The sequence below is a fragment of the Furipterus horrens genome, unplaced genomic scaffold (assembly GCF_987537825.1).
Source record: "Furipterus horrens unplaced genomic scaffold, mFurHor1.1.pri manual_scaffold_11, whole genome shotgun sequence".
Taxonomy (NCBI): domain Eukaryota; kingdom Metazoa; phylum Chordata; class Mammalia; order Chiroptera; family Furipteridae; genus Furipterus; species Furipterus horrens.
The window spans coordinates 98320883-98331603 of record NW_028327181.1 but is presented as its reverse complement, the minus strand read 5'-3'; the positions used below and the strand labels follow the sequence as shown (position 1 = coordinate 98331603).

The 10721-nt window shown below is 56.6% G+C and overlaps 1 protein-coding gene across 1 annotated transcript; it reads left to right on the top strand.

Annotated features, from left to right (window-relative positions):
* The first annotated feature begins 4931 nt into the window (after positions 1 to 4931).
* Positions 4932 to 9713, top strand: UBALD2 (UBA like domain containing 2). Its single transcript, XM_090292255.1, has 3 exons — positions 4932 to 5348; positions 5628 to 5690; positions 9154 to 9713. The coding sequence occupies exons 1-3, from the start codon at positions 5229 to 5231 to the stop codon at positions 9469 to 9471; spliced, it is 501 nt and encodes a 166-aa protein (XP_090148381.1). The 5' UTR covers positions 4932 to 5228; the 3' UTR covers positions 9472 to 9713.
* Positions 9714 to 10721: the final 1008 nt, after the last annotated feature.

Here is a 10721-nt window from a genome sequence, read left to right as displayed (position 1 = left end):
ACAGCTCAGCCTCACCTGGGTCACTGGAGGAGTCTCTGCACCGTCTTGGGTAAGCATGGTGTGTGTGTGTGTGTGTGTGAACAAAGGCAATGACACGGACCACTCTCCTCCCCACGGCCCACAGCAGGCGGGCGCAGACCCTCGGCTCTCCAAGTTCAGCATCCCCCCAGCCCACTGTCTCCCAACACGTGTCCTGATGAGGCTTGCCATACACTTGCTTTTAAAGTAACTCTGTGCTTCGGTTTCCATTGTTCTTTCCTCCACAAATTCCCTTCCTTCTCCTTTCTGTTTGCCCCATTACTCCCCAGCTTCAGGTCTCCAAGCAGTCTTCTGGGACTCCCTCCTTAGGACCTGGGCTGCTAACTCCATCCGAGCTGCTGTCTGAGGCCACGGAGCAGAAGCAGCAAGCCCTTGCTGCGAGTGATCCTCATGGACAAGGGGGCCCTGCTGAGCTTGCCCCGCTGAGTTAGGGGAGAGCAGGACTGCGCCCCACAGAAAGGTGAGCTCCTCATTCAGTGGAATCAGTCTATCACACCGCCGTGCCTCGTTTGAGGATACGCACATACAGGAGTGTAGGACAGAGAAAATGATTCATGCAGGTTTAAGGATCGTGAGTTTTTCTGGGGAGGAAAGAATATGTATTTGGGGAGGGTCATGTGAGCGTTTTCGAAGGTACTGGTTTGGACTTCTTAAGTTCTATGTTGGGTGCATGGGTGACTTTTTGGTATTCTTCAAGCTGTGCATAGGTAATACATGAACTCGGTGTATGGTCCGTTTCTAAGGAAAAATGGGGGTGGGGCGGGAAGGCTGCCTCACCCCTTGAAGCTGGCAGCTGCCACAGCAATGAGCCTCCTGCGTTTTGGACACGAGGTGGGGCTAGAGAGGCCCAGCTCCCCGCCAATCAATTCCTGTCCCCTGAGAGAAAGGGGCCGGGGACCTGAGTCCAAGCCGACAGTCAGGGACCCCTGAGAAGGAGGACCCTCCTTAGAAAGCTGTCTCTCTGGCTTGCTTGCAAAGACCCACCCTCTGGTTCCTCTTCAAAATGATTGCCAGAGACTCACCTACCCTAAGACACACCTGGCAACTGGAGGTGAGGCCACCTTATCTGGGCTGGCAGGGGCAGGACAGAGAGCACAGCCCACAGTGCTGCTTTGGAAAATGCCCTTAACTACATTGGGAGTGGTATGGCCTTTGTTCCTTATAAGGTATGTGACATTTGGTAAAAATGTACTAATCTCGTAGCTACCAGCATGAACCCATCCCCTCGAGGACTAGCTCTGACCTTTCTGCTACTTGCGACAACATAGACCAGCTTTTATGTCCTTTCAGTATCTCCGAGGGAGAAGATAAGGTGGCCATGAGGTAGGCAAAGCTCGTAAGCAGAATGTGGTATTTAAGAGCACCAGCTCTGGGAGCGACCACAGTACGTGGGTTCAGATCCCAGCTCCACGCTGAGCTAGCTGAGTGACTTCGAACGGGTCACTTAACCCCTCTGCCCCTGCTACCCCCCGTGTGAACCAAGGCCATGCACAGCCCCCACATTGCTGGGTCCTTGTGTTAATTAAGGTAATTCAAAAAAAGAATGTAGCAGAGCTGAGTTCATAGCTGTACTTCTCAAATGTCACAGAGGACGGCTGGAATTTGCCTGGAGGAGCGGGAGCACCCTGCCTTAAGGGGAAAGAAAAGAAAAAAAAGGAATGCTTCAAGAGTGGCAAGGTCTTCCTCACACAAGACCTAGTAGAAATGGCCTAAATCCGCAATGAAAAGTAGTAATAACAAAATGATGTCGCATTAAACAAACACCAGGAACAGCATTAGGCGTCAGGGAGAGGGGGAGCTAGCCCACCTTCAGTCCCTGAGCCGCCACCCCCCTTGGCCGAGCTTCAGGGAGAGCCGCCCAGCAGGCCTGGGTGCTGCTTCGCTCCCTTCTGTCCTTCATATCTGCGCCGCTGCATCCTTGCCCATCATCCTCTCATTTTCTCAATACCTTTCTGCTTCTCCCAACCACCTCGGCCCCTTTTCTTGGCATCTTACAGCAGCAAAAGGGAAACTAAAGATAATTCAAGGAAGGAGAAAAGGAAGGAGAGAGGAAAGGGAAGGAAAGGAAAGGAAAGGAAAGGAGGGGAGAAAGGAAATGAGCTCTTGCATCAATCAAACCTGATCTAACCCATCTGATCCCATTGCTGCCACAAATTAGGCAGAGGCTGTGTGACCTTGCAGAGGTTTCCTCCCTTCTCTGAGCCTCGGGTCAATGGGAGTTCCAAGTCAGAAACGCTCTGCAGCGGTATACAAAGTTTCACAGGGAGCCCACCCTCCACTTCCCCATCGGCTTTGGGGGGTCCTTCTGGGTTAGGGGAGTAAAAGAAAGGAGGGGAAAAGGAATAGGACCTGAATGCACTGCAGGGACAGAGGTTGGAATGATCAGTTCTTCACCCTCCCTCATGATTGCTCAAAGCAGCTGGTGCCGCTTTTGCCCCGTGAAGGCTCATTCCTGTTGAAGCCCTCGATCGTTCTTGTTTGCAAAGGGCCCCTTTGTGAGCCCCCCTGAGGCGACAAATACAGCATCAAGGATGGTAGTATGGGGTAATGGGGAACCACAAGGTTCTGGAAGTAGACTGGGCCGATGCCTCACCCCACCACTTTTTACCGTGACGTTGGGTAAGCTCCTGTCCTTGGTGCCTTAACTGCCACACCTGCGAGATGGCACTCTGGGTTGTTCTGAGGACTGAAATGAGTGGATTGATATTGAAGTGTTGGGTGCATGGTTCACAGGAAGTTCTCGGTAAGTGGCAGCTGTTTGACAGAGCTCAGCTATTGTCGCTGGTCTCAGCTCCAGCTCAGTGACTTCCACCTGGAACGTCCTTGTTATCCCACCCCAAGGAAACACTGGCTAAGACTGTTGCTCCTCTTGATGGCTGCATCGTGGCCCACCCTGTAGCCTAGGCCCCTGATGTCAGGAGGATTTTGCTCCTTCCAAGGCCACTACTGCGTTTTATTTGTTGTTAATGGATATGTTTTTATTGCTCTGTTTTACCTGCTGCACATTGTCCTCACAGATTAGAATAATAACACCTTTAGTTAATAATACCTTGCACTTGGGGAGTTGCTTTCATCCCTACAGCTCAAAGCCCTCTACAAACATGACCTCATTCGTTCTCCCCGTGCTCCCAGGAGGGGAACACACCTACCTTAACTTGCCTGAGAAGGGGAATCACTCAGCCAGGAGCAACGCATGTCCACAGAAGGTAACCCCGACCCTGGTCTCCCTGGCTTGGGGGTCTTGTTTTCCTGCCTCTCCCAGGTGCCCAGTGCCCTACAAATGGTAAACATTAAATAAACCTTCAGGATAGACGGCCTCGGTATCCAGGAGACAGTAGATCTGGCACTTTTGGCATTTTCAGGACCCCAGACTTCCTTGAGAACTTGCTTAAGACCTCAGGGCTCCCACGGCCTGAAATACCTCTCTCCGCCCAGGTAGATCCTACTACTCATGGCCATGGCATGTTGGACACCTGTATGTACTTGTGAAAACTAGAGTCTCACAACTACTGTACTTCCTTGTTCTGGGGCTGCGTACGGCCCGGGCTCCCTGGCGGTATAAGCTGCCCGCTGCTCACTTTTGTTTTCACCTTGCAATTACTGGCAGGGAAGAGCTCCGAGCCGTACCTGACTCTCCGGCCCACTCTAGGCCTCAGCCCGTGGGCACTTCGGGGTGGCCAAGGCTAATTACCGCAAGAGAACTGGATCTCAGCAGGCAAAAGGCTCACTCCTCCCCCTTCAAAACAAGCAAGCAAACAAAAGACTAACTTAATGGAGTAAACACATGATAGTGGCTGAGGCTGTTTTTCACCAGTAATAAACATTGGGTGTAATTTCTTCCCTATTTATATCCTATATTTTATATAGTCAAGTTTTCTTCCGTGGAGTTAAATCCACTTGCGGCAAACTCAGAATAGAACCATGGCTGGCTTTCTTCTTCTTGTTTTTCAGAAACAGATATTCTAACAGTAATCCCTAGAATTATTACCTTCCTAACCTGTCTGCCCCTTCCTCAGTCTGCTTAAATTCCTAGTTCTTTATCCACCCCCACAATTCCCAAACACAGCTCTGAAGGTGAAATCCTAATCTAGAAGGTGGAATGCTATAAACAAGCTTTGTTTTCAAATGGCTAGGATTGAGAGCCAAGTACCTGTATGACACTCTTCCTTTTTTTTTTAATAAGGTACAAAATAAATATTTGGTTAGGTCAATCAATTTAAGGGAAAAAAACCTGGGGTTAGGATGTGAGTAACTGAGAAAGTTTTATTTTTTCCCTTGCAATTATATTTAGTGTACATTAACATTGGTTTACATTTTCAGAGCGTAAAGCTTTGGTCTAAAAACGTAAAAACAAAAACAAAAAAAACCTACTTGGCCTCTGGGGTGGGTAGTGACTGGAAGGAGGCATGAAAGGGTATGTTTTTATATTTCACTAAAATGCTAAAAAAAAGTAGAACTGCTTGAATGATTTAAAAAAATAAACAATCTTGGGACCTGAGCAGCTGCAGAGGCTCTATCTGCTTTCTATTTTGATCACTCTGTTTCTCGAGATGACCACATCTTTCAGAGGAAATGAGTCAAAGCCACTCTGTCTTGCTTTTCCAGCTGAGCGTGTTCATATTCAATGAAGTAATGAATGAACCTCGCCGCACCACCCCCAAGCCTACAACACCAAACAGAGGGGCCTGGGCCAATCAGCAGGCACTCAAGGTTTTCAAGTTGAGTTCAAACAGGCCCACGGAAGACCAATCAGCGCGCGCGGCTCCACCCCAAACTCCCGGCCGCGGCCAACCACGAGCGCGGACGAGCCAAAACACAGCGGCCGACCAATGCCGGGGCGCCCCACGGTGCCGGCCTCCGCCAATGGGCGCGGCCGGGCAAAAAGAGAAACAGAGCGGAGCCTCCGGCCGCAGGATTCGAACCGAACGTCCGCTCGGAGCCGGGTGCTGGCCGAGCAGCGCAGGCCAATCAGCGGCGGCAGCTCGCGGCCCCCGAACGTTGGGACACAGCCCCGCCCCGCGCTGTTGTTTGTGTGTCGGCGGCCGCGGGAGCCGGACCACAACACTCGCCGGGCCGGCCGCGGGGCTGCGAGGGTCCGAAGGCCCGAAGGCCGGGGGCGGCGGCGAGCGCGAGCGGAGAGCGGCGGGCCTCGCGCGGCCACCGAGCCGGGTCGCACGCCGGCAGGAGCCATGTCGGTGAACACGGACGAGCTGCGGCACCAGGTCATGATCAACCAGTTCGTGCTGGCCGCCGGCTGCGCGGCCGACCAGGCGAAGCAGCTCCTGCAGGCGGCCCACTGGCAGTTCGAGGTGCGCGCGGGTCGGGGCGAGCGCGGCGGCCGGTCCCGGGCACGGGGCGGGGGCGCGGGCTGGGGCGCCCCGCCGCGCGCCTCGACGGCTGGGGGAGCCCTATTTATATCTCCCGTAAGGCGATCCGCGGCGGGGCGCGGGGCGCGGGGTCCGGTGGCGGCGCAGAGGGCCCTGCGCCCGGCCCGGGGATGCCCCTGGAGCGGACGCGGCGGAGGCCGGCCCGTGGGCTTCCTGCTCCGAGCCGGCTGACCGCCTCTCTGCCACTGTGTTTGTCCGCAGACCGCCCTGAGCACGTTTTTCCAAGAAACTAACATTCCCAACAGCCACCACCACCACCAGATGGTAAGTGCGGCCGGCACCGGCGGGAGGGTGGGCCTCGCGCGGGGCCGCAGCCCCGGGTGCCGAGGCCGCGGGCCGGGCCGCTGTCAGCCGCCGGCGGTGACAGCCATGTTGCCGGGGAGCGCCGCGCCGCGATGTAAACAAAGAGCCAAAATGTCTTCCAGGAAAGAGCGGCTCCGGGCCGGCCGGCTCGCCCAACTTTGTGGTCCGGCCTCCGGGGCTGCTCGGTCTCGACCGAAAGCCATGTGCCCGGGGCCCTCCGCGCGGCGAGGGGCAGGAGGGAGACGAGGGGGGCCGGGAGTGGGAAGGGGGCTCGGGGACCTGGGCGCCCAGGGAAGGGAGGACCCTGGGGGGCTGGGAGTTGGAGCGTCTGTTGAGGGGGAGCCCCCTCTTGGTGTTGGGCTGGCAGCACCCCCATCCACACAACTCATCTCTACAGGGAACTGTAAAGGGATAAACCCACCCCGGGGCTGGGCTCAGCCGAGGGAAGTACGTTCTCTTTCCTGTTTTTGGAAAAAGGATGTACCCTGAGCACAGAGGACGTACAGATTTCGACCAGAAAGTGCCAGGCATTTGCTTTCAATCTCAGTATGTGAACATACGTAAGTGCAGGAAATAGAAGTGGCGGCGGCGAGGATTTGCTTTCCTCTCCTACCCTGGCTGGCCCCAGACCTGAGCCTCGGCCCCCCTGGGCTGTGGGGTACCCCACTTCCACCGCCCCGGCAGTCCCTTCCGCTTTGGAGGCGGGAGGGCCTTGTCCTCCCTGCCCCCCTAGTTACCTATTAGCCCTGCGAGGAGGGCCTGTCCCCGGCTTGGGTTGTAAAACATGCCCAGGAGATCAGTGGTGGCGTCCGGGGTGCACTTTTGGCATTTCTGACCCTGACGTCCTTGCCCGTGGCACCCTTGTCGGAGCTGCCTGGAGGAGCTGCACACGGTTCCTCTCCTGTGTCTTGTCCTTTGCACCCCGTTTTCACCTGATAGCAAAGGACAAACAGACCTTTTAACCAGTTTTTTCTTGGAATGGCTCGTGCTGTGTATAAATCAGAAAACAAATCCTCATTGGAACACGATGGGCGAATTGTGCCATTGTAGGGCTGGGGCTGCCCGGGCCGGCTCGTCACAACCCCGAGGGGGACTGGCTGGAACAGACCCTCGCCCGCACCTGATCCTGGGAGCCCAGGAGCACCCCGCCTCCATCTCCTCTCCAAAGGGCCTTGGAGAGTGGCTAGGGCTGAGAGCTCCTGCCTGTGTAACTTGTTTTTAAGATGATAGAAAGAAATACTTGGTCAGGCCAATCAATTTCAGGGGAAAACATTCTGGGCTTAGAACACTAGTGACGAAGAAGGCCTTGTTTTTTCCCCTGCGGTTATATCTAATGTACATTAACACAGGTTTACATTTTCAGAGCACAGTTTTGGTCTAAAAAAAAAATGGCTTGGCCTTTGGGGTGGGCAGTGGCTGGAAGGAGGCCCATGGCTTCCCGCTCAGCCACTCTGTAGCGCTGCGCCTGGAGGCTCGCGGGCCATCTGCAAATCCCAAGGTACTGAAATCCTTTTGAAGCCCCCTTCCCTTGGGGCAGGTGTTGGGTTGTGTGACAGACCTTACAATCAGCATACCCATCAGTGCGCTCGGTACCTGAGCAGCCGGTGGGGAACACCCTTGCCTGCTAGGAGTCAGTCATTTTTTTTTAGAAACAATAAATCAAAGGAAACATAAGTAGAAACAACAGAGACCAGCAATGGCATAACAGCAATTTCAGAAGTGACCCCAGGCATGAGTAACTGATAAATGGTTGTCCTGTAGGTTACTGTTCATTCACACGGTGGTCGTAGGCATCTTCTCAGATAAGGGGGTTCTAGGCTGGACTGGGGAGAAGGGCTGTAGACTGGAAGCTGTGGGGCACCCACAGGTGCAGCGGTCAGGGTGTGCTGGGGAGCCAGAAGGCTCCATCTCGAGTTGTCAGAAGCCCAGAGTTGGGGCCGTCTGTAGAGCATCTGGTTCGAACCCCTGGTTTCCCAGGTCCAGAGAGGCGGACGGGCTCAGGGTGGCCCTTTCTGGAGGCAATCTATGTGCTGGCTTGGAGAACTGGGAAGTTGGTCTCAATGCTGTGATGCAATTGGCTTCTACCCCCCGCCCCCCACCATTGTTTCCTGCTGCCGAGAAGTCAGCCCTGGAGGGGGAGGTGGGGCGGGGAATAATGCAGGGAGGAGGGAAACAGTCTGGGTGAGGCCAGGCCTACACCAAGTCCTGTGGCTGCCCCTGAGGAAGACAATGATCAGGGCTTCCTAGCTGCTGAGACAGCCGGCCCAGTTACCAGGGCAGGGTGTTCCCCCTTCCCATTTCTGGCTGGGCTTTAACTGCAGAGCTGGGAAAGCTCCCCCTCTGACAGGTGAAGAGTCCTGGAATCTTGCTCCCACACCTGTGCCTGGGGGAGGGGCCCGTGTTGCTAAAATTAGGAGAATTCCGAAGATGGACTTCCTGGGAAAGGGAGAAGCTTCGGTAGCTCAGAACCAGCTGGCTCTGTGTGGGCCTTCTCTGCTGTCCTCTCCACGCCCCTGGTGGGGTGGATGGCGCCTCCATCCCCCCAATACTGCAGGGTTGGGGGGGCCTGCAGTCCCTGATGTTCACACGGAGAGGACCAGTTCCAGCCCCTTCCCTTCCTGCCTGGGGTTCTCTGATCAGAGGTGGCAGGGGGTAGTGAGGAGTTTGGGGAGGTCCCCGTCCCAGGGTAGTGGCAGAAGACAGCAGATGATGGGATATTTGTGGTTTCCCCTGGAAGAGGGCTGAGAGGGGCTGAACAGATAAACACTCTACCCGCCTTTGGCCAAGAGCAGCGTCAGGGGAGTTGCTGGGGACACAGGAAACCGAAATCCCTGGTTTGGGGCCTCAGACGCCTCATCCGCAACCAGGGAGAAGAGCAGAAGTGACCTCGCGTGGTTGTGAGCTGTAAGGTGCACGCTGGCTGCTTGGCTCATGTGCAATGAGTGTGGCTTCTCCGAGGCTGGCCCAGGAGACAGACCCTGGGCCTGGCCACTCTCCCTTGACCAACAGCCTGGGACCATCGGAGGGCGGGTCACTGAGGGACCAGCTGGTTTCTTCCCCAGGGTGCGGCTCGGCAGCGATGTCCTGGGCTGCTCCCTTGTCCTCGCTTTAATCTGACACCCCAGCTTCTGGTCGGAACGAACCATCTATTCTGACACTCCCCAGGGTATCATTCCTAAGCATCATAAAACACTCTTCAGTTTTGATAAAAATTGTTGGGTTGGTCTTCATCTCTTGTTCTTATTGGCTCCAGGTGGGGGGGGGGGAAGCTTTCGCCTTGCTGACGCGCAGCCTGGTCAGTGGGAACAGAGGAAGGGCTGGCTGGGGTGAGCCCCACGGAGGCCCCCTCGGGCCCCGGGGCATGGCTCGGAATTGGGGGGGCCTGGGTGCCCAGCCCTCCGACACCCGTGTTCTCTCTGAGCAGATGTGCACCCCGAGCAACACGCCGGCCACGCCGCCCAGCTTCCCGGATGCTCTGGCCATGTTCTCCAAGCTCCGCACCTCCGAGGGCCTGCAGGGCAGCCACAGCCCCATGGCGGCCGCGGCCTGCTCCCCGCCCGCCGACTTCAGCCCCTTCTGGGCCTCGTCGCCCCCCAGCCACCAGGCCGCCTGGATGCCGCCGTCCTCCCCCACGGCTCACAGCTTCCACCACCTGCACCACCCGCAGCCCACGTGGCCGCCCGGAGCGCAGCCGGGGGGCGCGCAGCAGAAAGCCATGGCCGCAGTGGACAGCCAGAGATGAGACTGGACACCGCCGTGCGCCGGGCAGTCCAGGGCTGTGGAGACAGAGGAAGGCCGGGGTTGGGGGGCTGGGACGGGCGGGGGTTTCCTGAAGATCGCACTGGAAGATTTTATAAAGGAGTTTTGGAGGGTGGGGGTTAGTACACTTCCTGAGCCACTTGGGTCCTTCAGGAGTTTTTCAGGCAAGTTTTTTCTCTTTTTAATATATAACTATAATATATAAATGTAACTAATGTATGTGAATGGGGCTGGCCGGCCTGGAATACTGGGGTCAGGGGGGAGGGTCACCAGGTGCTCCCGTGGTCAACACCCCTCCCTACCCCCAGGCTCAGGGCAGGGGCTGCATAGCCCAGTGGCGCCGTTTTGCATGGGGGGGGGGGTGTCTGCTTGCTGCCTCCTCTCAAAGGTCACGCCTTCTGGAGTGGGGAGAAGAGGGCCACCAAGTAGTGGCTACTGGAGGGGCTCCCGCAGGTGCCTGGTGGCCAAAGGTGTGGGTGCCTCTGCCATCACGGGACATCTCCACCCCTTGGCGGGGCCCGGGCCCAGGCTCTGTCTCGCTCCGGGCTTGCATCTCCCACTATGTCCTGGCCGTGCAGAGCTTGCGTTTGGATCTAGCTCCCAAATCAATCATTTCACCAGGGTGACAGTTTAATTTTAAAACTTAAAAAGACTTTTATAACTTCCCTGGTTTGCAGTGCCTTTATTTGCCGTAGTAGGGAAAGCTGCTCCTCGGGAAGGGAGGCAGTGGGGGCTCCCGACTGCTGCGGTTGGGGGGTACGGACAGGGTTACCCAGGCCAGGGGGTTGATAGGACGGGCTGGTCCCATCGGCTGTGGGGAGAGGAGGGACGGGTCCTGACTTAGGTACTGTGACTCTCTCCTTGACTTTTCCTCTGTTGCCCGTCACAGGGGAGGCTCAGTCCTGTAGCCACTGTGGGACTGGGGGGCGGGGGGGTTGCCCTTTGCACCTGGGGGCCTGATGCGGCCCCACCCTCCTGCCAGGCGCCCCAGGCCTCTTCCATCTAGACCCATCTGCTCTGCCATGGCCGTCCCTGGCCTCCCTCCAGGGTGTGTGTGGCTGTGACCCAAAGGCCAACCAAGGCTGTTGGGGAGCCCCAGAGACGGGGTGGGCTTCAGAGGGACACTGTTCTCGCTTCCCCCAGCCCCCAGCATCAGAACCCAGGCAAGAGGCAGCTCCCGGCCCCACAGGTCTGCCCTCCAGGGCAGGAGGGTCAGGTGGGTGAGGAGGAAGG